General features: G+C 54.2%; 3 protein-coding genes across 13 annotated transcripts in view; 1 reads left to right on the forward strand and 2 right to left on the reverse strand.

The window, feature by feature from the left end:
• Positions 1 to 19873, reverse strand: LOC122393769 (nascent polypeptide-associated complex subunit alpha, muscle-specific form-like). Of its 2 annotated transcripts, XM_043390121.1 has the most exons (17): positions 19555 to 19873; positions 17009 to 17122; positions 16212 to 16310; positions 15738 to 15866; positions 13040 to 13334; positions 12154 to 12348; positions 11604 to 11898; positions 10894 to 11055; positions 10315 to 10395; positions 9998 to 10033; positions 8725 to 8832; positions 8216 to 8404; positions 5487 to 6098; positions 1786 to 5273; positions 1282 to 1475; positions 479 to 560; positions 1 to 292 (listed from the first exon to the last, which is right to left on the reverse strand). In XM_043390121.1, exons 1-17 carry the CDS (start codon positions 19720 to 19722, stop codon positions 222 to 224), a joined length of 6318 nt encoding a protein of 2105 aa, XP_043246056.1. In that variant the 5' UTR covers positions 19723 to 19873; the 3' UTR covers positions 1 to 221. The 2 variants fall into 2 exon arrangements, with proteins under 2 accessions (XP_043246056.1, XP_043246066.1); XM_043390131.1 differs by lacking the exon at positions 9998 to 10033 and having other exon boundaries at positions 19555 to 19865.
• LOC122393841 (60S ribosomal protein L15-like) overlaps positions 18659 to 25400 on the forward strand; it is a 12520-nt gene continuing 5778 nt past the window's right edge. The window contains exons 1-2 of one of the 10 annotated variants that reach the window (XM_043390286.1): positions 19961 to 20308; positions 21820 to 21896. The gene's annotated coding sequence lies outside the window, so the exon portion shown is untranslated. Of the gene's footprint in view, positions 18689 to 19960; positions 20568 to 21819; positions 21897 to 25400 lie in introns of those variants that run through there. The other 9 variants (XM_043390264.1, XM_043390301.1, XM_043390292.1 and 6 more) reach the window with 9 other exon arrangements.
• On the reverse strand, positions 23534 to 25191 carry LOC122394607 (hornerin-like). The gene is made up of 2 exons (XM_043391600.1): positions 25181 to 25191; positions 23534 to 24389 (listed from the first exon to the last, which is right to left on the reverse strand). The coding sequence occupies exons 1-2, from the start codon at positions 25189 to 25191 to the stop codon at positions 23534 to 23536; spliced, it is 867 nt and encodes a 288-aa protein (XP_043247535.1).

The following is a 25400-nucleotide window of genomic DNA, read 5'->3' on the forward strand; positions in this document are numbered from 1 at the left end:
TTGTTTTGCAACAAAATAACATGTATTGCATCATGTATAAACAGTTGTATAGATGACGCAGGGATGGCGGACGGCGGGTGGGCGTACCGGGCCCTCCCTTCCCGCCGCGGCTGGCACTGGGCTGCGGCCGACGCGGCCGGCTACACACGTTCAAAAACTGTCTGGTCGGCTCACACACACACACGGACATACTGTACAGGCAGGAGGCGCCGCGGGGAGCGTCAGAACGGGTACTGCTGCCGCTGCTGCTGCTGCTGCTCCTGCTGCAACCGCTGCCGCCGACGCAGCTGGTCTGGAACAGGCGACAAGTCACTGTCAAACAAAGCTGTTGCCATGGTTACGGTAACAGCCATCACAGTCTGGCATGGTAGTTGGGCAACTCGGGTATGGTTACAGCATTTGGCAAGATAGGTTGCAAATGCAGACTGAGTTTAGAACGTGTGCAAGCAGCTGACCGTTTATCTCTCTCGCCACGTACCGGCCTGACTGAGGTGCTGGGCGCCATACTCTCCCAATTGGTCCAGGAACTGCTGGTGGTACAGGCCCGACGGCTGGCGAGACTGAAAGGAGCGAGAGACATGGTAAGTAACGGTCAAGACAGGGCGCACTGGGTTCCAGCGAACGAATATGTGAAGTGGCATTCGAGGATGACCTGGTTAGTTCGCATTTCTGGTTGAGCATACACACAAAAATACATAGGTGGAACTTTGTGCCAAGATTGGGGCTGCCCGAGCTCTCCCAATTCCACACCCGCTTGGCTTTGGAGCCGCAACAGACGGCGGAGGTCAAGGTCACCGCTAGGGCGGCGGCGGATTTGCTGCGCCCGGGCACCCCCAGCTCAGCACAAAGCCACCTATACAAAAGAATATAAAACACCATCGCTAGGGAACGAATGTCACCCAGTGTTCTAAAATTGGATATTGGTTGGGTGTGCCGATGAAGAAAAAAAACCTAGGATGAGAAAAAAAGAAGGAAAATAACTGCAGTATTTTTGTAAAATGGTGTAATGCCAATTTTTATGCTAACTGATAAACCAGGATTTCATGTCAGGATCTTGACAGGGTGTGGAACAAAAGGATGCGGGTGCATCAACTGTCAAGTGACAAGTGAACTGGCTGTTGGGAATACATGAAACTCTTTTCAGAGATGAAGTAAAGTCGGTCATTCATATTTTAGGGATGAAAATATTTTCCCCATTAGGTGTGATTTGCCACCAAAAAGGCTGAAAAATGAAACACTGCCATAAGCAGGCTGAAATTCCCACCCCACTCCCCTACTGACCAGATCTGGCAGTGCAGCCGCGCCTCGGAACTGCTGCGGCTGCGAGGTGACCGCCGTCTGGAACTGCGGCAGCAGACCGGCCGCTGCATAGTCGCGCTGCTGGGAGAGCAGTGCCGCCGCCGCGGCCGAGGAAGGGACGACGCCCGTCCGGCCGGCCAGCAGCGCGTCGGAAGCCGACGGACGCCGAGGGGACACTGCGGAGGAGACACGGGCAACGTCAGGTGGGAAGACGGAGGACGTTAGATTGGCCGCTATCGTCGAGCGTATACGGAGTAAGAAAGCCGATCAGTGAGAACCGTAGACAAAAACGTCTTAAGTGCAGCATATTGGTTCAAAAATGTCATGTAGCAAGGCCCAACGCATTGAAATAACAACCTATCTCCAAATCACGGAGCGGGAGATATGCGCCTGCCATATATTGTCTCATGACCGTGACCGAAGCAATGTGTTGACGTGTTTATGTCATTGCTCTCCCTCGTCCGACACTCCAGCGGACCAACTCACCGTCCGCAGTGTAGTACGAAGGCATCCGCTGAGCAGCACTCGCTGCCGCACTACTCCTCTCTGGCGCGGCTGGGGAGCCGTCCACAATCCGTCGCTGCTGCTGCTGCTGCGGTGCCGGCCGCGCCGCCGCCGGGGCTGCCGGCCGGCCGCCGAGCGCCGCACTCAGCGCTGCACTGAGCACATCCCTCGCCGGCTCACCAGCCGCGTACAGTCCCGACTGACCGCTGGTTGGGGCCGAGTCCTGACGGGGCAGCGAGCTGCGGCGGCCCGCCGACCCGGCAGATACACCCGGGTAGTGGGGCTGCGCGCGGCCTGCCGCCTGGCTCAGCTGGGCCAGGGGGTCGGTCCGGGAGGCGGCCGAATCGTGACGAGACACGGCGTGACCGAGCAGGTCGTGACGTGACGACGCCGAGCCGAGATCTCGAGACAGATGACCAAGGGCGGGGTCATGTCTGGAGGTGGGCTGACTCAGGGAGTCACGCCGGCCGCCGGACTGACTCGGGAGCGACTCTGGGCGGAGAGTCGACTGACCGAACGAGTCCCGCCGTGAGCTGAGTCCCAGTGGTGGCTCCTGTCGTGGCGAGCCATGTGAGAGCTGAGAGTCGGAGCGGGAAAGGCGACTCTCCTGGCGGGGACTCTGGTGAGAGAGCAGGTGGGGGTCCTGACGGGAGCTCTGATGGGTGAGATGGGGGTCCTGGCGGAGTCCCTGGTGAGAAAGGTGGGGCTCCTGCCGAGGACTGGGGTGATTCAAATGGGAATCCTGCCGAGGGCTGGGATGATTCAAATGATGATCTTGGCGAGGACTAGGATGATTCAAATGATGGTCCTGACGGGGACTAGGGTGATTCATATGGGAATCCTGGCGGGGACTGGGATGGTTCAAATGATGATCTTGCCGGGGACTCGGGTGATTCAAGTGGGGATCCTGGCGGGGACTGGGCTGGTTCATGTAGGACTCCTGCCGTGGACTCGGATGGCCCGCATGAGGCTCTTGCCGCGGACTCCTCTGAATAAGCTGCGGCTCCTGCCGCGGACTGCGATGGCTGAAATGCGTCTCTTGGCGAGCACTGGGCTGGCTAAAATGCGACTCCTGCCGTGCACTGGGTTGGCTGAAGTGTGGCTCCTGCCGCGGACTTGGCTGGCTGAAGTGAGGTTCTTGTCGCGGGCTCGGCTGACTGAAATGAGGTTCTTGCCTCGGACTGGGCTGGTTGAAGTGCGGTTCTTGCCTGGGGCTGGGCTGACTGAAGGTGGAGTCCCGCCGCCCGCTTTGTTGGCTGACCGCCTGCTCATGTCTCGAGCCGAACCCACCCGTCAGCTGGGGGTCCGCGCGGCCCACGCCGTGCTGCGCGAACACCGGCGGGCGGTGGTGTGGCGAGGCCGGTGACGGCGGGTTGGGCGCCGGCGGCGGCGGCGCCGGGTCAGCGCGCGGCGCAAAGTGCGCCATCAGACCCTCGGCCTGCTCAATCCTGGAGCGGGGCGCCGGATCGGCGCGGGCCCCGCCGCCACCCGGCCGGTGTCCGCCGCCGTACGGGTCCGGACTGAAGGCTGAGCGGGATACAGCCGGCTGCTGCTGCTGCGGCTGCTGACGGGTCGGCTGCTGAGGCGCCGAGCCGCCCTCAAACGCTGCCAGAACCGCAGAACGGGACGGCGCAAAACCGCTCTGAAGATTGGTGGCCACAGATCGTGCCGGCGATACTGGCTGCATCTCCGGCGAGAACGGCGACGAATGGGTGCCACTGAACGGCGAGCCCACTGACGTGCCCTCCGGGGAGAAAATGTCCGCCTGGCGCGCCGCCAGCTGGAGAATGCTGCTGCGTGCCGGCGGAGAGGCTGCCTCCTTCAGCTGGTTGAAGCTCATCAGGTCCTTGATCACACAGTCGAGCTCCTCGTTCAGCTGGCCACCGCCACCAGACAGGTCCAGACCCTGGTCGGCGGGCGGCTCGGGCGGCGGCGGGGGCGGCTGGGGCGGGGGCGGCGGCGGGGGCGGCGGCTCGGCGGGCGGCTCTGGCACCGGTGGCTGCCGGCGGGAGTCTCCGCCGCCCCGACCGTCCGTCAGACTGGAGCGCCGGCCGGCTCTGGCGGTCTCAGCCGGCTCCGACCAGCACTCACCACTGGGGCGGCGCTCCCCGTCCGTCAGCGGCGAGAAGAAACTGTTTGTGATACTGTCCGTGCTCGCCTGCCGACCGCTCAGGATCGCATCCATGGCGGCCGCTCCCACACTGTCCGCACTGGCTGTCCGGGCCCGCTCGGGCGCCTCGTCCCTGACACCACTGTCCTCCCCGCCCCCTCTGCTGATCACCGAGCCGCCGCGGTCGCCCCCGACAGTCCGTCCCCCTATCACCTCCTCCTCCCAGGGTGCTGATACACGGCCGTCACCGGCGCTGTCCAGCGCCGCCAGCCGCTCCGTCAGACTGTCCGTGCTCGGCCGGCGCACAGACAGGTCGGCCGCAGCCGTGGTCGGAGTGCCAGACTCCGAGCTGGTGCGTCGCCGGCCCACCGTCGGCTCCGGGCTCACACACAGCGAGAAGTCTGCCTCGCTGCCACCCATGATGGAAGCCACCGCGTCGTTCATTTCGGCTTCATTGATCTCCCGGAAGCGTTTCTTTTTCTCTGCCTCCGCGGCGGCGGTTGCAGCTGCGGCTGCTGTCGCTGCCTCGTCGTCCGTCGGCTCGACCCCGGCCGCAGCCGTCGGCTGGCTCTGAGATCTGCCATACAGGTGGATCTTCTTGGGGCTGTGGTGACGGTCGGCGGCGGGCTGCTGCGGCGCGGCCGGCGCGCGAGGCTCGGCGGCCCGCAGCTGCTCCGGGGACGGCAGCAGCGGCGGCCCGCCGGCGCCACTGAGACTGGCGCGGCGCGGTGGCGACCGATCGGCGGGGGTGGCGGCGGGAGCGGCAGATGAGGCGTTAGCAGCGGCAGCGGCGGCGGAGGCATTAGCAGCGGCAGCCGCCTCCTGCTGTCGTTGCTCGTGAGAACGCTGAGCCGAGCTGCTCATCCCCTGCCGCAGTTTCTCCAGCTCCAGCTGAAATCCTGACGTCACCGCCGGAGTTTCCACCGGAGGTACTGTTGCGGCAGGGGGCGCCGCCGCGGCCACCGGCGCAGCGGGCACGGCGCTCGGGGCAGAGGTGACGGCAGGACTGGCTGCAGCCGGATCCCTGGCCGGCGCGGCGGGAGGGGTGGCAGCGGGCGCAGAAGGCGCCGCCGCAGCCGCCGGCGGGGTCCCACCGTTCTGGAGCCGGTGTTTCGGGCTGGTAGGCCGGGTCGTCTGATGAGCGGCCTGATGGGCGGCTGGAGGTGCAGAGCTCCGCTCAGATCCGCCGCTTGAGGGATGCGAGTGCTTTGGTCGCTTCTCGCCTGGTTTGCGGCCGGGCCCCGAAGGCTTTGAGCTATCAGACTCCGGCTTTGGACTGCGCTTCTTCTTCATCGTCTTTCGTTGTAAGTTGGTGGCGTCATCAAAGGCAGTCTGGAGCCGTTTCAACTCCGCCTTATACCTGTAAACAGACAAACACGGAACCCGTCAACTAATGAAGAATCATCAGGCAAAACATGCCCATGTGCGATATCATCAACATTCGCGACGCGTAGTGTTTCCCTCTCGTTCTCTTCTTCCCCTTCCCTCTAACTACCTGACGACCTCAGTACTGCTGTCCTCCGGTACCCGCGCCCTCCCTCACTCACTCTCTCCAATCTAGGCATCCACCCACCTGACGATCTCTGGACTGCTCTGGCCTCCAGTATCGGCCATTTTCCGTGCCAGATGTGAGCGCATTTCTCGAATCTGCTCCTGTAACAGCAGCGCCATCATTTCCACGGACATAGACGGCGTGAACGACTTCCAGAGCTGGTCGAGTGGCGGAGGACCGGCCACCATCACGGGTTTCTCGTCGGCAGGCAGTTTGGTCTCCGCCGCCGCGGCTGGCGTGGGGGTTGGGCCAGTTGCGGTAGGTGACGCCCCGTTGGCCGCCGAGGCTGCCGGCGCCTTGCCCGGGTCAGACTGGCCGGCGGTGGTGGGTGTTTTACTCGGAGAGGCTGCCCGTTTGACGGGGGCGGCTAGAGGTGGCGCCGGCGCCGGCGGTGCGGCAGCGGGAGCCGGGGCCGCCGGCCGGTCAGGGCTGCTCGGCAGGATGCGGGCAGCGGCCGGAGGCGGCGGCGCCGGCTGTGGGGAGGCGACGCGGGCCGCCTTGGCCGCCGGACTGGTCGGTCGTGGTCGTGGCGAGGCCGTGCGCGCTGCGTGCCTGGAGCCGGAGTCGCTGGGAGGACGTCCCACCTTCCGCGGAGGAGTGCCGGTCACCTTCATACCGGGGCGGGTCTTCTTCCTGCGGGCACACAGGTCGCTAGGGTCAGCCAAACAGAAAGTCAGACGATTTTTTTGCAACAGAAAGCAAAATGAGACGGACCTACAGACACACAAGACGTTGTGATGCATGCAGCGTGAAGCAGAAATCAACCCTCAACACAGCTTCAGAAAATCATGGTAAGTCCGATTGAATGAACTTCTTCGCTGGGAGTGGGACATGCCAAACTAACGTCACAACGCTTAAAGTCATCAAGACGATATTAAAGAGAGTTGCGGCGACTCAATGGACATATAACGCGACATTTCTGGTCATTCATCGGTGAGCCAAATAGCGCGAGTAGCTGTCTGGGGCTTGACTTAACCTAGTGTTTTTCGTGTTGAATGAGTCATGTTAGACAATTTGAACTGGCCAGGCGAAATGGAGAATTTGTGCGACATCAGACGACTCATGAAGCCCGTCTAGTGAAGGTGATATTAGTCCATTGCTCGTACTCTCGTGGATGTACAAATGACAATCACCGGCCATGCCATCTGCCCTAAAGATCGTCAATGATTAAGTAACCAAATGTTGTGTTATGGTTATGTTCCCCGTAGTATGTCGGGCTCCCGTTCCTCAAGATTCCCGCACCTCAAAACCTGACCACAGACCAATCAGCTAGTCGCAGGAACGGATGCCGACTCTCGCACTGCTGCCTTTGTTCTCCTGCCTTCATCAGGGGTGCGGAGCCGCAGCCGGAGCCGTCTGAAATTTCCACGGCTCGGCATCCCTGACCTTCATACGTTCCCCGCGGATCTTCATATGGAATTTTCCGCTCATCAGGTCACCCAGTGTTTGAAGGGTGCCTCTCGAGCAGCCCCCTCCCCGCCGTCCCCCAGTCGTCCTAAATCTGACTCCACCACCGGCCCGACTACGTATCAGCCGCGACAGGTGTTTGGTCGCCACGCCACAATAGCCGACACTGGCGATGGGGTGGCGCGGGGGTCGTCTCTGCCGCGGCGGGAGGCGACACACCGCGGCCATACTATCCTATGTAGACCGTCTCATACCGGCTTGAATACGCGGCCATGGACAGTCTTATACCGGCCCGACTACCGTTGCCCGCTTGGTGGCTCCGCCAACACACGGCCGCCACCCCTCCGTGAGGGCTCACCGTGCTTACCGAAAAAATACATATATTGCTTCAGAGACAAACTAATCTCACCATTCAAACAGGCATTAATCTCACCATATATTCAGGATCAGGTTTGCAGCATTTAAAGGATAAGGTTTAACAAACATACAAAAAAGGGTATTGGAAATACAAGGCGGCGGGCTGGTGGCGTTCAGGCCATTATATTATTTTGAGGACAAGGCCTCTGGTGTATTCCGATTAAGTTAAGCAGGCTCATTTAAAGTCAGAAACATGCGTTCACACATACAATCGAAATTACATAGAATACAACAGCACTTGAGGCGCATTCACATCAAATTAGTATGCCAGGGAAACAGGCAAGCAAGCTCGGGTTCCACGCCATTGAGCACCGGACAGTTCATACCACCACCACCAAGTTCATTTTTTTTTTTCCGGGGAGCGCACTCGTATATACACACTCACACAAAACAACATCCAAAAACCAAACATCATAGCAGATAACCCAGCCCGAATTAGAGCATTCCCCATCCGAACCCATAACATGCGGCATGCAGGCATGCAAAAAGTGCTCAAAATCAACGACAAGACAAACAAAAGCGTGCAACATCAGAAGCATTCAACATCAGCACCGGCCTCAGATATATTGAGCTCGGCCGAATTATAAACAATTGTCCATAAGAATTACATGAAAAATAATAAGTTTACAAGAAGCGCACTGAACACCTACTGTCACCGAAATCAGCTAATTTGTATTGCATTGCGGCATTGTACCACCCGTTTGAACTAGATCGCCAGGATACCAATAAATTTGTACCGGTTTCCTGAGGATCACCGCGAGCCCTTCCCTGATAATATGACAACGCCTGATACCATTATCCACATCAGCAAACATATCACAACTCCCGCACCGCCACCACCAGCCACCGAGCCGTGTTCACCGCACCCACCCCGGCCGAGCAGCCAGCGGGGCCCGGAACAGGCGGCACACAGCACACCAACTCACTTGATCTCCTCCTGGAAGACGGGCAGGCAGCGCTTCATCAGCTCGCGGCCCGTCATCCAGCCCTTCTCCCAGAGGGGCAGCACGTCCGTGTCCAGGAACGTCTTGAGGAACTCCTCCACAGAGCCCTGCCGCTTCTTGAGCATCTTGAACGAGTGGGCGCGTACCTCGATGACACGGTGCAGGTGCTCCCTGTGAGCGGAGAGCGGGGAGGTCAGAGGGGAGAAGGTGCCGATTTGAGCTGGAAATTTAATGAGACAACGAATGAGTGAATGAATGAATGAATAAATGAATGAATGAATGAATGAATGAATGAATGAATGAATGAATGAAGCTAAAACTAAATACAGACACACCATCAAAACACTCTACACAGTTCAGCCAACTGAATACCCACCCCATCCAAACCATCCCTCCCCTGCCAGGCGCAGAATGGCCAATCAATCCAGTCGACGCACAATAGAGCCCCACTGATTACCCCCACCCTGCCCAGTCCCTTTATTTCACTCCACCTGGTGGTATCGTTCCAGCGGAACCGTTTCCTGGGCAGGGCGGGCGGCTTGGCGTCGGGCGCGCCGGCCGGCTGCTCGGCCTTCTTCGAGTCGGGCATCGGCAGCTCCCTGTCGGCCGGAGCGGGTCAAATACTGCACGGTATACCGGGTATGGTACGGCGAATATTAAATATACTGCAAGCAGAGCCTATCGTGGCATGCAGCTTAAATTCTAGGAATATGTGAACGAAGATCATGGGTCACATTGTGTTGCATATTGCACAGTTATGTTGAATTCATTCTCTCAAAAAAGTGGGAAGTTATATCCACTATGAGTATCAACATCAGAGCCTAGGCACTATATTGAAGATTCTTCACCAATCTTATGAGCCAAGTCTTCTGAGCTACCACACAATCTGTTGCTAGCGCTAGCTTCTATTATGAATTCTAAAGCTGACTAGTATATGAACACGTCCCCACACGCCGGCAGTATTATGTGCAACACTGAGGGCCCAAAGAACAGCGTGCAGCCCGATTATGAACATGGTGATGATGGTGATGGTGATGATGACGATGACTATGACGATGACGATGACGATGAACTGCAGCTTGCGGAAATGTAGTTAGGGGTGACGATGGAAGTTCACTTCAGCTGAGCACAGACTGTTCGATGCATTTAATTTACTGAGTGCCACCGAGTAAGCTAGGCTGCTACAGCTAAGACAGACACTGCTTCACTTGAGAAAGCTACAGCAGCATCAGCCCAGCAGCGGCAAGGGCGGTAGTGGCAGCGGTGGCGGCGGAGGCAATCAGCGGTCCACAGTGCCGTCGCCACTGTCACGCTCTAGCCCAGCTCGGGTCCTACCGGACCCCTCGGTGGCAGTAAAAAAGGACGGACACCGGCTGGTGGGCGTCCCGCCTCCTTCAACCTCCACCGTGCTCCGCGTGTCAGTTAGTACACAGAGTCACTCTCACATCGCCACAACCGTCACAGAGATGCAATATTGACGAACGTCCGGCAACGCTGCAAATAAGGAATCGAGGCACCAGTCTGTCCATCGACAGAGCGGCCGCCAAAATCGAAAAACCGCGTCGAAACTCGTCGCCCAACGCCGTAGACACTCCTGATTTTGGCTGCAAATCAAATATTGCATCTCTGAGTTGCACCCCACACCAGACACACAAACCAAAGAGGCGCCAGCAGGCAGAGTAAAGAGGAGCACCATAACCGACCCACACCCAAGCAGCTCCACTCCCTTCCTCTCTCTGAGAGGTTCACTGCGTGTGCTCTTACCAAAATTGGTAATACAGCTCCCAGTAATTGTTGGGGCTGCGCAGAGAATAGGCACAGCTCAGAATACGGCCTAAAAGGCGAATTTAACAACTGGACCAGCATACGGCAACGCGGCATCGCGAACAGAACGGTTTCTGTCTTTTGACTGACGATACTGCTGTTCACATCTTATGCAACGCTCAGGTTAAATATGGAAATAACTTTACACCCATGAGAAACGGACAAAAAGTAACCTTAAACTATCGCAAAATGTAATGGGGTTTCGAAGGAAACTACGGGCAGCGTTTCATAAATTGTATCAAAAAAATGTCACTTACTTGGCTTCCATGACCTTTTTGCAGTCCTCAGCATATCTCTCCTTGAGACCGGGCATAGTTGCTGCGATGGATTCCTTCAACCTGTCAAAAGAAGACATGCCAAACATCAGCATACGATTATACACAAAAGCAAGAGGCCCCGGTCTCGATATTAGGTCGTATACCAGACGGAAGGGGATATCGCGACGCGTTGACCCTGCTACCAGTTGGCATTCACGCGATAGCTGCATACTGCAACGCGGAGCAGGCATTTCCGGTGGCACCAGCGGTATAACTGTGATTAACGACCCAAGACACCACACTGCCGAGAGGTTAACAGTCGCGCAGCACATGAACGAGGCATCGGCACGGGGCACCCGGCAGCGAACCATGGTTAGACAGTAAACACTATACACCGCCTTCCGGGTTCTATGCCGGAGTCAGCGGATATAGCGGGTCCGCTCGAAAATCTGCCATCGAGCCGTCCTTACTCAGACTGTCTAGACAATAAACCTTACCGAGCCTGGCTAATATTTTGAACCATGAGCCGTCCCTCGCTCTGTCTAGCCACATAGCCACCTATACCCTCTCCCGTCTGACCTGTTGAGCGGCCGCCGTATGACAGTCTTCTCCTCATCCAGTACCAGCTGTTTGGCCCGTTTGATGAGTGTCTGGGTACCACAGGGCAGGTGGGCCGCCAGATGTAGGTACACCGCCTGCCGGTCGTTTCTCCGCAGCTCCTGCTGACATCGTAGCTCGATACTGCAGCGGAAGGGGACGGGGAGAACGGGGGTTAATACACGCGGTGATTCCAGTCCCTGATCCCTGGATCGAACAGCATAAGATCGATACCTATGACTGGGCGGAAGGAGAAAGAGGAAACGGAGGTTTACTACACATGGCTATTCGAGTCCCTTGGTCGGACAGTATTGCGTCGATAATGAGGCCAATGGGAAAAAGGGGGAGGGAGGTGGGTTGATACACTTAGCGACCCCAGCGTCCAGCCCCTGGGTCGGTCAATACCAAGTCGATAATGAGGCAAATGCGAAGGGAGGGGAGCGGTGAGCTAATATACTGATTCCCTGGATCGAAACAGCTCGATACATCAACGGACGGGTACAGGAATGGCCAAGGCATTGAGACGTGCTTCCGGGTCCTGTGGCACCGCATCGGTTGCTGAGCTGATATACTGGCATATGAAAGTACTGCTACATCATCACTCAACAACTGCAATTCAACATCTAAAAAGACTCAGTTTCCGAACACCAAGTCTCACCAGTCAACCTAGCTATCCCTCCCACCCGACTCACTTGAGCAGCATCTTGTTGACCTCGGGCGTGAAGAACTTCATCTTTCCCTCTCCACTGCGACCGGCCAGCTCGGCGGCCGCCTTGATGGCGGTGACGAGCTGCGCCAGCTCCGGAGTCAGGTGCGGCAGGTCGTCCTCGGAGGGGCGGCGGCACCGCTCCGGCTCCGGCTCCGGCTCTCCCTCGGTTCCCTCCGGCTCGGCGCCCTCCTCCTCGTCCGAGCTGCTGCTGCTGTCGTCACCGCTGCTGTCGTCGCTGCTGCTGCTGTCGCCGCCGCTGTTACTGGACGAATTGTTGGCTGTGGGCAGAGGAGAAGTGGTCAATTGTAATAAGGCTGGTCTTCGGGATGTTCCCAGGTGGCCCAGCAATAAAGCCGGCCGGCAATGGGCTTAGGGCTGGCTAAAAAGTCGGTCACGAAAGCGGTGTGAAAAAGGAAAAGTAAGTAGTTATGACTGAAAACTGAGCATAATTTTCAAGACATCGACTGTTGACGTTATAAAACCAGCGCTGAGTAACATTAGCCCTGCATACACTCTTGGCTGATTCAACTCACTGTTGGACGATGACGAGACCTTCCTGGCGGCGGGCGGGGGCGGCGGTGACGACCGCTCGGCACCCCCTGTCGCCGGCGACGAGCCGGCCTGGCGCGCCGCCGCCGCCACAACGTGGGCGATCGTCTCGTCCATCGAGTCGCGCGAGCCGTCATGACCGTTGGTCTGGGCGGTGCCATTCGTGGGGGCCTCCGCGGCTGGAAGGAGAGAAGATACGCGTCAGTTTATAATTCAAGTATGGATATGGTCACTGGAAGACGTGGGATGCAGACAGAGAATGAGGGAAAAGACAGGGAAGGACACATTAATCCGTCGGGAAAATCACAGAACGGGTGATTCCCTGTCGACCTGACACCTCAATTACTGCAGCAGGCAGCTTTGGAACGGGTAGCGTCCACAGCAGGAGCACGGTGACCTCATAAATCAAGGCACCGACTTTCTGACGCTCGACTACCCGCACTGCGTTATTTCGGTCCATGCCTCGCAACCTCGCAATCCCAACAACGGAAATGACCCTTTCAGTGGTGTTCGCTCAAGCAACGGCCGTTCACCTCCGCTTAAGTTGACAAAAATAACACCAAGACGCCGCGCAGCAGACCGTACAGCCCGCCGTCTCCCCTAGCCCGACACCCACCAGCAGCTGTCCACGGCACTCCACTCCACACATTAATCATTACATCCCAAAAAGCCCACATCTGAATCCGCGCCCACCGCGCATCATGAGTTCCAGTCCAATATAAGCGTGCCCTGACTTTAACTGGATTAGCGAGGACATTTGATCGTTTATGGGGTCATATAAATGGTTTACTCGATCATACTCTAGTCTCATAATCAGTACTCTAGATCATACTCGATCATGCCGAATAAAATCCACAAATCCCAGCTTACCATTGACGGTCTCCGCCGCCGGTTCTGCCGCGGCCGCCGGTGGCTGAGCCGGGGGCGGCGTCTCGGCGGCCCGCTGCAGCTCTCTGTGCGCCTTCTTCTGCTCCAGCAGCTCCTTGACTGTCAGCGACGGCTTCTTCTTGAGCAGGCCGTCGATGGCGCGTCGTTTCTTCTTCTGTAGCAGGCTGGGGTCCTTCTTGGGCGGCCGGCCGAGCCTCTTTCGCGGCCGCTTCACACCGGGCTCCTGCTCCTCGCCAGTGGTGACGTCGTCGTCTGCGTCCGAGCTCAGCCGGCGCACCTGGCCGGGAGGGGGGGGGGGGGGAGGGGTGTCAGCATCGGCCGCTACCAACCGCGCCATTCACAGGTGTACACGCACATGCTCACCATGCAGACGGGCAGCGGCGGAAAACACACCGCCGCAGCTACAGTGCACTACGCACTGCTGTTGATAGCTTTACAACACAAAACACCCATACGCCGCTTGTGCCCGGCAGAATTAATGAAATCACAGAGTACCTAGCTTAACCCGCGCCCCAGTGGCGGTCTCAGCCAACTTCGCCCTAGTGAGGGGGGGGCATATGTTACCACCCACCTCTAACTCAAAAACTAAGAGGGCTAGAAAGACGCGGTAAAAAGCAGTCGATAGCTCTCAATGTGTACGTTTGAAAGTATTTCAGTCATTTTTTATCTTAGAGCAATATTGGGGTCACCAGAGGTCATCAAAGGTCAAAATCTGCCAATGGTCATTATATTTTTCAGAAAATATGCCGTTTTCTCAGGATCAATGGTAGCTAGAAAAACGCATGGAAAAGCAATCGATAGCTTTTGAACTCTTCTTTTGATAAAGTCATTATCAAAATTGACCTCAGGTCAACGGTTTAGCCTCCAGAGGGCAAAAACTCCAAAAATAGCTGTTTTTACGAAAAGTGTTTTTCGACAATAACTTTCGATTACAAAAAGCCACGACATTTTTATTGCCAGAATCGTGTTCCTCTCGCCGAGACGCGTCGAATGAACTATAATTTGACCTTGAAAGGTCAACTTGAAAATTTGACCTCAGGTCAAGGTCATGACCTGGCCGGAAAAGGTCATGTTGCATATCAATCGATGCGTCTCAACAAGACAAACACAATGAGACCATCTCCAGCGTTCTATCTCTTTCCAATCGCGAGTTATTGGCAAAAATCTGTTTGTAGCCTCAAATGACCTCGGATGACCTTTCTAGAGGCTATCAGCAAAAATGACACCTTGGTCATCACGGGTGGTCCAAATCATTGTGATTCTGAAATATTTGGACTGTTCCTTTGCGTACACACGGATCTAGAGGCATTTTCATTTTTCTCCAATGACTTGTAATGGAAAAGTCACGCCACTGACCTGGCCTTAGGTCACAGATATAAAAAATCGGAGATATACAAATTGTAGGCGCTCATAACATCATGCAATCCACCAAGTTAGAGGTGGCAAAATGTGGACCCGAGGACCCGGTCCAAAGAACCAGTCTGGACCCATATGGGTCCAGACCGGTTCCTGGAAATTTTCTGACGGGTCCAACCGGGTCCTAACATTAACTATACATCTTGCACACTGCACATTATTGCAAAATATGAAGTGAATGAAGTGAATGTTTCTTTGCACACAGTAGCTCACGAGTATTCCCAGTGGGAAAAGGCTGTTTTACATGATGCAACTAATGATACCCACAAGTAGTTTGTATTAATTGACTTTTGGGGAACGGGTCCAACTGGTTCCGATTCCAACTAAGACCGGGTCCGACTGGTTCCAGAAATGTCCAGCCGGGTCTGGTTCGAGTCTGGTTCCCAAAATTTTCATCTTTTGCCACCTCTACACCAAGTTTAAAACCTTTCTGACAAACACTGCAAGCTGGACATGATTGCAAACTTTGTTTTAGGCTTGGTCAGTTAACTTGACCTGGTGACCTGACCTGACATGACCTGGGGTCAAAAATTTCACACATTGTCCAAAATTGATGTACTAAAAGCTACCCCAAGCGGCGCGGCGCTATGCGCCGCGGTTTTTTATTCACACGCCAAAAACGCGACAGGGTGGTAACATATGCCCCCCCCCCCACTGGGGCGAAGGCCGCCCCACACTGGACCTCGCATGCGGGTTGCGAGTTTTTGGTTTTTCGGGTTTCTTTCAAATCAAATAATACAATCTAAGCTGAGTGACCCACAATACCATCTAACAAGCGAGTCTGCATGTTTTTAGCATGCGAGCCAACTTGCATCGCATTCCAAAAGTTGATTTTGAGTCAGCTTTAGATTTTCCCCGCTGCGAGGTCTGCGAGTTCTGCGAGGTTTGCGGGGTTTTCGTTGAAGTCGAATTTTGGTTGGTTGCACTGGTATTGCGAAATTTTTCTGAAGGTGTACCGGCTTCATTGCATTCATGAAGTTACCATAAGGGAACGGTCTAATCACTCTATGAATTAGTATTATGCCCTCAAACTCAAAACCCGCAAACTCGCAACCCGCATGCGAGGTCCAGTGTGGGGCGGCCTTAAATCAAATCCACAAATATTAGCCAATCGAAAGTCCAGACACCACTAAATTTATTACCTGATGTTCCTGTAAAAGAACAATCAAAACACCAACAGACTGTCCCAGTGTCCAATGTCCGCTGTGTTGACCCTATACCACCTCAGGCTCCCGGAGGTGGTCCCCTTCCCGGCTCCACTGACCCGTTTCCGTCTGGCGGGCGGCGGCCGGCCCGGGTCGGCGCCATCAATCAGCTCCAGCCGCAGGGCACCGCGGTTGATGTAGAACCCGCCGAACTCAGGACGCTGGTTGGACGGCAGGTCCTCCTCGTGCTGTCGAAGGAGATATTACGCAGGTCAGGTCACTAGGCCAGGTCACCCAGGTTAGGTCACTCGGGTCAAAGCACTTCTTAGCTGTTGGCACAATAGGTTGGGTTTAATTTGACGTTATGTAAGTTTTCATACCTATGCACTTGCACTTATGTTAGGCTATAGGCATTATAGCAGCAGAATTGCCAACTGCCCCTACAATAAGACCCATTGGCACTCTCAACCATTCGACACATAAAAATTCCGCTATGACCAATGTCAAATAAATACATCCACAGTTACAACAGCTAACTCAGTAAAATACCGAGTAGTCCACTGACCAACAGAGACTGTGTATTGGACACTAACCACGTCCGAGTTGTCGATGAAGGGGTCGTTCTCGTCGTACCCCTGGCCCAGCTCCGACACATCACGGTGCTTCTTACGCTGCATACCGTCACCGGTGCCCTGAGAAAACAGCGATAGGAGAGGGGTCAGGTTTTGTTGAAGGAACCTGTGAAACAGCAGTGGGACGAGGGTAAGACGTCGTACTAATTTTAGGGTTTATCATTTAAAACGGAGAATATGGCATGGGGACAGCAGTTGTTTACAGGCACACCAGTGTATCAAAGCTGAGCTGTCAGGAGCACTATCAATCCAGTCGCTACGTCTGACCAGCTCCGCCTACCAGCGCGGGTAAACAGTAGTCTGGTTTTCCGTCGAGAGGTAGACACAACACAGGCCACTCAGTATCAGCTGACTGGCACCGTTCAACGATTAAAGCTACCTGGTCCGAGGTGAGGGTCGTCTACCCAAACATTTGTCCGTGCGAGTTATTTCATCGCGACATTGATCGCATGATTACGAAGGAAAAACATCCAAAACGTAATTAATATCATAGAATAGATCTGGATATTGCTGGAATAAAAGTTCCCTGATGCAGTGCGGACCCTACCTTCAAAAATAATCTTTAATATTTTGCTTCATCCGTGCTACTACTCAAAATCCAATCACATTTTTAAAGTTATCAAAAGTTGGCATGCGCTCTCCAGGAAACCGAACCAGTTGCATCACACTGTACCATCTGTTCCATGATCTATTACGGACATACATCGCCCCAAACTGTAGGGGCTCAGACCCGGCCGTCTCCGCCGGCAGAGACTCACGTATTTCTCCTCGAAGCGTCGCGCAATCTCCTTGACATTGTCATCGCTGTCCCCGAACGGATCGTCGGGCGGGTGCACGCCGTTCGCCTTGACCTTGTGACGCACATGCTTCTCCTGTCGCGCGAGAACGGGGGTAGGTACCGGTGATATTTAGAACAGGCAGCGGTCGCCCGGAGATGACTTCAGCACGAGGGAAGTCGTCCACCCGACATCCAGATCATAACTGATACACTGGAGGTGAATTGTGCACCGAACAGACAATCGTTGGCAGGCACTGTTGGGCGTTAAAACATGACACTGAAGATAAAAACACCAACAAACTGATACCGATAGGGGGTGGAAAATAACGAGAGCATTTCATTGAACTAAGAAGGCTTACCAAGGCAGTGAGAATAAACAAAAAAAAAACTATTCGGAGACCGTGTGGGAATTCCGATCAGTGAACAATGAACAAGGCATTATTAGCGAAATCCTACTAATTACATCGGCATTTAATCACCGACATTGGTTCATAAACCAACTCCCAAGAGATAGTAATGAATGACCCTGTAGAAAAAAAGTCACTTATGGTAGCAATTGAGACGGGCGGGCGCCCCACAGTCCACACTGCACACCGACGAACGAGGTCATATTACAATAATTAATGTAGATTGCAGGAATGAGGAACTGGACAATTGAATTAATGTTGTTATTTATGTGATAAACGGTGCACATGAAGTGTGTTGGCGGAGGTACAGCGAATAGGGAACAAGTTTGTGATCGTAGAATCCGTTCGAGAAATCTTTCAATTGGCTGAGAAGTGGTTAGATTGGCATGGAAATAAAATGCTGTTTTTAACATGAAATCCATTATCCAATTTTTACACCCACAAAAAGTCCACGCCGGTTTTCAGTCAGCACCCCCCCCCCCGCAGAATATCATCCGAAACCCCAGAAAGATGAGCGACGTTTGGATTCGTTCAGTAAGCACAAGTCATCTGTACTGAGCTACGACAGACACGTGTCGTTACGATGCACACTGGCACACCTGTCACCACCCTCCCTTCCTTCCCTGCCCTGCCCTCCGCCCGTCCCCCTCTAGCGCACACCTCCGGGCGCCGGCCGCCAGCCCGCTACGGCCGCCGATCAGCTGACCGGCCTTCCCCTCCCACCCCTCCCCGCCGCCGCCGCCGCCAGACCCATGACGTCACCCGCCAGTTCCCACTGAGCGGCGTACCCCCCCCCCCCCTCCGGCCGGCCGACGGCTCCGGTCACGGAGAGGGGGGGCACCTTTGTCCCTCTACGCCCGCCCGCCATCCGACCGCGCGCGGCGCGCCGCACACGATCGTACCGGCGGCGGCTCCCACGACCGCCGGCGGGCGTGCCACGCTCCGCCCCCGCCGCCGAGGCCCCGCCCCCGCCGCGTGGCAGCTCTCCCATGACCGGGTCGGTACGATCGATAATGGCCCTGCACCCGGCGACCCGGTCCGAGCGAGCGGCACCCTCCGCTGACCCAGCCCGTCCGCCGTCCGTCACTCGCCGCCACCACCGATCACACCCGGCGGCACCGCCCCGGCCGGTCACGTGACCTGCACACGGCGACACCCGCCAGCGGGCCGGCGGCCGAGCGCGCCAGGTTTTACCGCCACCCGGTCACTTCTCTCCCGCCGAGCGACGTCCGGTGGCGGCCCGCCGGCTCTGAGCTCGGTCCCACTCGGTTCAACAGCACCACACCGTTCCTGGGAGCTGCACACCGCGCGGCCACAGAGAAAGTCGGCTTGATCGTCTGTCTGACCATCCCAGACCGGTGACGGTGACGGTCAGACGGCAGTACCGGTCGGCCCCCAGGCGGGAACAGAGGGACAGGCGACGGTGTCCGGCGGGCCACCGCGGCTGCGGGATCGATCACAGATGGGAGCTGGGTCTGATTGGAAATACTGACAGCCAGAAAAGCACCGAGTGGGTGGGTTCAGGACAGGTCAGGTCAACTCAGTAATGTTAATTAAGTGTTTGTCCTAGACGACCAAACATAAAGGCTCATAGTATGGCTAAAATTAAACAAGTCCTGAATTCATTAATTATATATGAAAAGCATGAACAATGAATTTCTTCTAGTAGGGTAAGCATTAAAAATGAGGCATTGTGATTGACATAAGGTTCAGTGCTTTCCAAATTGCAGAGATTCTATAGGTAGTATTTAAGCAGCCAGTGGCAGCACCAGGTGAAGCCTCACAATATGAGGTGCATGGTTTAATAAAATATAGATACTGCTGCAATAGAAAGGCAGGTTAGCATTGCAATTTAAATTGTCAACATGACAAAACAGAGCCCATCCATTACAACCCAATTTGGCCCACATTCCACAGTATGCCCACTGCTCTCCCACTCCACAACCAAGTGAAAAACATGGCTGCTCTGGCTGCCATGGAGCAGGGACACAGGATCACCATAGATATACCAGAAACCATGTAGCAATAGAGGAAAAATAAACCCAACACCAAGCAACATTGCACTGTGGCACCATAGCACACATCATTGGACGCAGAAAACTTTTCGCGCCACACTGACCTTTTCTTTGGATACTAGATCCAAGTAGCTAAACTCCGAGTAAGTTTCCTTGGTGGTTTCCTGAAGGGTAAGCTCAAACCGTAAACTTCTGGCAGGTTTCTTGCTCTTCTGTTCACTACCAGCTGACTTTGGAGCACTGAGAAGTACCGCAGTTTTTGGCTCTGCCATGTTCTTTCATCACTGCCGGACACATCTATCCTTCGACTTACGGCAGCAACGAAGTTTTTCGGCGTAGAGGCTCTAAATCTCACACAATCGTCCACAACACCAGCACTCTCCCCATACACGACTCACATTCTCGCCATGTTTACAAATCACCTGGTACCCCTATGCGCATGCGCGACGGTTACCATGGTTTCACTACGGTTAATATAAGTTTACAATAAAAGAGTAAAATTGAAGGCCTATTTTTTCCATAAGCAGTCGATTAAAAGAAAAGCTTACGTGATAATTGATGCTAAATATTGCTAACGATCAATGTTCCTTTGCAAAACATCGAATGTCCCAAAAGTTTCATCAAGTAACAAAAAGATGGATAGTGCTGGTTTGGATATTAAATGGAGTCTAAAAGAGGAAAACAATTGTCAATACCTACTGGAAATTTAAAACCAATTTTGACCAACAACTAAATTTTTCCGAATAAAAATGCATAATATTAGGAAAATAGCACATTTGTAGAACAAAATGCAGTTCGACTCTAAATTTAGCACTACCAAACATACAGCTCTTAACCTTCCTTTTCCGGTCGTGAGAGGTGAGTGGATGTGGTTAGGGTCTTCGTCCTATTGCTGATTTCTCAAATCGCTTGGAAATGTGCTTGTTCGTCAGTGGGCGGCTCTGATTGGCCATGTACGTGTGTTCCACTTAATTCCTGTAGTAGTTTCATTTAGAATTGCCCATGCTAAAAGAGCAGCGCGTCGTGTTTGTCTGTAAGTGCACGTTTTGATGTAGTTTCCATGTAACGATAAAGAAACTAGCGCTAGGGAGCCCTGCGCATGTGGAAGTGCAAGGAGGTACCTACTTTCGACTGACTTGTGTATGGCATTCCACTGACTGGTCGGGATCAGTGTGTTATTTTGGAGCTGAAATATCGCACTGGGGCCCTCTTACAGCCTTTGCCGGCGCTGCGCGCGCTGCTATCACATGTCAAATTTGTCTTCCATGGAGACATCAACAAAGTTGTTTATCCAACACTACCACACTGACCCCATACATTTACAAAATGTGATAGCAGTGTGGTACCAGTGTCCAGTGAAACACTGCCCTGTTGTTGAGACGTGGAAGTGGCATGCTACATTAGTTGAGTTTATGAATTAAGGGATAGGGCTATGTATGGATGAATGTGTTAATGCATGCATCAACATCACAAGCCTTCCACTTACAGCTTGGTGATACCTACTGGCTCATGCTGCTTCTTGGCTGCTTGAGTCATGAGTGCTTGCCATAAATAATGCTCTGTCATAATAAATAAATAATCAAACCTCTGCCTGCCATAATACCATACCTCTGCCATAAATAATAAGGTATATGTCAAGTTTAGGTCCTAACTACAGTTGTGACGCTGTTGATACAAATATGTAACAGCAAACATTTTAGGTTTTAGGTTAGGTTGTAGGTAGGTAGGTTTTAGGTTGGTAGGTACTTATAGGTAAGTAGGTAAGGTTAGGTCAGGTTTGAATGATTTTCTTTTATTTGCGAGACATACAAGTATCATTTTTGGATTCAGGATGTCAAATAATTTAGAAAATATGAAAAATATATCAATGAAATCTGCTTAGGACTTTATCTTGACATTTACCAAGTAATAATAGATAAAAGTGTATTTGGGCTGGGTCTGGCAGGTCATACTGATAATTTCACATTGAACAATGGACTAATGATAATTTCCCAAAACAACAGACTGGCTGGCTAGCTGTGCTTGCTTTGCCTATATCCTGGATAATATACTACCAAAACTTATTATTCCATGTAATTTTGCATTGAAAAAGGCTCCTCAATGGGGGTCAAAATATTTGCCATCATTTAAATAAAAAATACATTTACTCTTGAGACTCTGAAAAGTATACCATTAACTTATCAACCTGAGTAAAAGATAAAATGACTTTAAAGTCCCACTTAATATACTACCAGTTATCAGAATATGCTAAGTTTCTATATAGGTTGATGCCTATATTTTTGGGATGAACTATTGACTTAACAGTAGCCTCTGTGTTAGTGTCTAGTAACCTACTTTTCTGATGATCTGCGTAATTTTGATTGTTCTAGTTTGATGTACACCTAAGGCTGAAGATACAGTGACTGGCTGTTGCTCCACCAGTGCTGCCGTGCAAAGGAAAAAAAGGGTGAGGTGATTTTAATACATTTTTTTATATTTATATCAAATGAAAGCTCTTTTCGAGGCGAATTCAATGGTGTAGTTCATAAGCATTATTGAATAAAAATTCATGCCGAAAATCTAAATTTGAAAGTTGGCATTAAGCCGTGAGTTGGAATGCCACACAAAATTGGGTTTTGGTCGTGTGGAAAAAAGCCGTGAAATCTCACCCTTTTTTTCCATGATCTTGAGTGCTGGCGATGCAATGGAAAAAAAGGGTGAGATAAAGCGTGCTCCGGGACTGAGAGTGCCTGTGGTGAAGAGTATTTGGCGAGTTTTAATTGACTGACAGTTTTTAAGGGCATATTTGGATATTCAGACAATGAAATAGCACTACAGTTTGTGAGCACGATTGCACAAGCATTTTTCATAATGTTAGGTCGCAAAAGCTTACTGACAATTAGCCCGCCAATTTAAAAACCCACCAAATCCTCCTTACACATCGCCGTACTACGCGTAGTAAACAGCACGCGCGGGCGGCTGGCAGACGTCTGGCGCGCTAATCAAACGTAAAGCGAAGCAATTCTCCCCGAGTTGGTGCCTTTATCCCTGCCTTTTTACAAATATGGGTAAAAAACGCAAATCAATCTCATCCGCTGAGTGTGATAAAAAACGCAAGAAGATTTCGGAAGCGCCGACTGGCTCCGATTTCATCCGAAGGAGAGGAGTCGTACACGTTCGAGTGATTTGGGAAGATAAGACCGCTGGTGAGTCACATTACTCGCCATTGAATGCACTGAAGTGTGAGGAAGAAATCGCTGTTGGGTCGCGGGTGCGAATGAGGCACGGAGGCCGGGAGTGGTTTGGAGCGGTGGCCAAGAGCTCCAAGACTCGCCAGAGCCTTGTGGAAGGTAAGGGACATTGACCCGATATGAAAGGCATGCCAACTCCTCAAATTTTAGCTGATATGGGTTACAGGAGTAGCCAATTCAATTGTGTAGAGCACCATGGAATGTATAAAAATAATGCAGAGCTGCAGCGCCTTTGAGAAGGTTACGTGTGAAAAAATGATATGTCGCTTATGCTATGCTAATGACAAAATGGCAATGCGTAGTGGTTCAGGAGACTGACAAAAAAAAAAATGTGTTCGGTGCAGAAATTCCGGATGATGATATGCCGCTGGCGATTGTACGTGAACGGCAAAGGTCATCTAATCCCGTGTCTGACAACCTCACCGATCTTGCCGGAAGCAGTTCGAGTTCCTGTCCCGTCCTTGATTCAGCAGCCCTGAGTCAGGTGAGAGAGCTAATTGTTCGTGACATTATCAACCTGTAACTTGTAAGCTGCATGAAGGCTCGCAGCAAAAGCGGTTAAAGATACTGATGTAAAATGGCATTGGAGATTTATCCATTAAAGCTTAATAAAGCGATAAATCGCATCAAATTTTGATTCTTATGCTGTTCATTACATCAACACAATCTACGAGTAATATTCCATTAAGTGTTTGGGCATATTTTTGGCAACTCAAGACACTACGGTAGAAAAATAATAGCAAATTAAGACCCGCTCCTTCAGTTGGTTATGGGAGTGTCGGATTTTTCGTTTCCTTCATAATGCTTGCAGATATTTCGTACAATCAATGATTTGACTTGTCATGGATATCGATTAAAAAATACTTTTTTTGTACAGGTGCTCTCCCCGGCGGGCAGCTGCGACCCGGCCGCGGAGCAGGGCGTGACCCCGTCCGGTGGCCAGGGGACCTCTGCCGCCGAGCAGGGGACCTCTGCTGGAGAGCGGGCCGTGGAGCAGGGCGTGACCCCGTCCGGTGGCCAGGGGACCTCTGCCGCGGAGCAGGGGACCTCTGCTGGAGAGCGGGCCGCGGAGCAGGGCGTGACCCCGTCCAGTGGCCAGGGGACCTCTGCCGCGGAGCACGGGACCTCTGCTGGAGAGCGGGCCGTGGAGCAGGGCGTGACCCCGTCCGGTGGCCAGGGGACCTCTGCCGCGGAGCAGGGGACCTCTGCTGGAGAGCGGGCCGCGGAGCAGGGCGTGACCCCGTCCGGTGGCCAGGGGACCTCTGCTGGAGAGCGGGCCGCGGAGCAGGGCGTGACCCCGTCCGGTGGCCAGGGGACCTCTGCCGCGGAGCACGGGACCTTTGCTGGGGAGCGGGCCGCGGAGCAGGGCGTGACCCCGTCCGGTGGCCAGGGGACCTCTGCCGCCGAGCAGGGGACCTCTGCTGGAGAGCGGGCCGCAGAGCAGGGCGTGACCCCGTCCGGTGGCCAGGGGACCTCTGCCGCGGAGCACGGGACCTTTGCTGGAGAGCGGGCCGCGGAGCAGGGCGTGACCCCGTCCGGTGGCCAGGGGACCTCTGCCGCGGAGCAGGGGACCTCTGCTGGAGAGCGGGCCGCGGAGCAGGGCGTGACCCCGTCCGGTGGCCAGGGGACCTCTGCCGCGGAGCAGGGGACCTTTGCTGGAGAGCGGGCCGCGGAGCAGGGCGTGACCCCGTCCGGTGGCCAGGGGACCTCTGCCGCGGAGCAGTGGACCCCGACCGCGGAGCAGGGGACTTTTGCAGTGGAGCAGGGCGAGACTCCAGCCGCGGAGCAGGGTACCTCAGCCGCGGAGCAGGGCGGGACCCCAGCCGCAGAGCAGGGGACCTTCGTCGGGGAGCAAGACCCCTGGGCTGTGTCGACAGAGGTCGCGACTCATGACGTGATTGGTCTGACTGACATAAATAACCTAGTTGATCCGGGACCTTTTGATTTCCTGCGACTCCTGGATACGTCCGGCAGTGACATGTCGTCATTCAACGATGTACCCCTCGCTGACCTATCGATTGCTTCCTCTGGTCCCTCTGGTACCGGCGCAGCAGGTGATAGTGACATGGCCCCTATGGCCCCGCCCCACCCACGTAGCGCCGCTCATGCGTCTAGCTGGGGAGGCTTTCCGACAGCACACACCGCAAATGTCGATCCAGACGACCCGAACCCACGGTCCATGGACTGCGGTGGAGATGGACTTGACGCTGCCTCGATTAGCACCCACGGGGCTTCTTCCTCAGTAGATGGGGCATCCGATGCTCCTCGTCCGACAACGGTGGGCAGTCACACGGGCGCAAAAAAACGAGCTCGTACTCAGGAACACCAAATTCTGGGCTTTAAACAGAAGCATGCAGTCCGTCCCATGCCTCCTGCCTGCAGCAATCGCACGTGCTCATTCGGTTGTGCCACTCACTTCAGTGAAGAACAACGCCAGGCCATCAACGAGGCCGTCAATTCACTTTCAAGGGAGGCTAGGATGCAGTGGTACGCCACTCACGTGCGAGACATTACTCCCATTGTCACTGACAGCCCACCACTCACCAACACCGCATCTGCCAAGCGGCGCATCATCGCCTACCGTCTCCCTGTAGCTGGAGAACAGGTCGATCGAAGGGTGTGCAAGGAGTTCTGTCTCACAACCCTCGGCTTCGCAGCGAACAATGACGGTCCGATCATATCTGCCGTGGGACGACTCATCCCAAAGCAGGACAGGCGGG

The sequence above is a fragment of the Amphibalanus amphitrite genome, unplaced genomic scaffold, assembly GCF_019059575.1.
Source record: "Amphibalanus amphitrite isolate SeventyFive unplaced genomic scaffold, NRLGWU_Aamphi_draft 000025F_arrow, whole genome shotgun sequence".
Taxonomy (NCBI): Eukaryota; Metazoa; Arthropoda; class Thecostraca; order Balanomorpha; family Balanidae; genus Amphibalanus; species Amphibalanus amphitrite.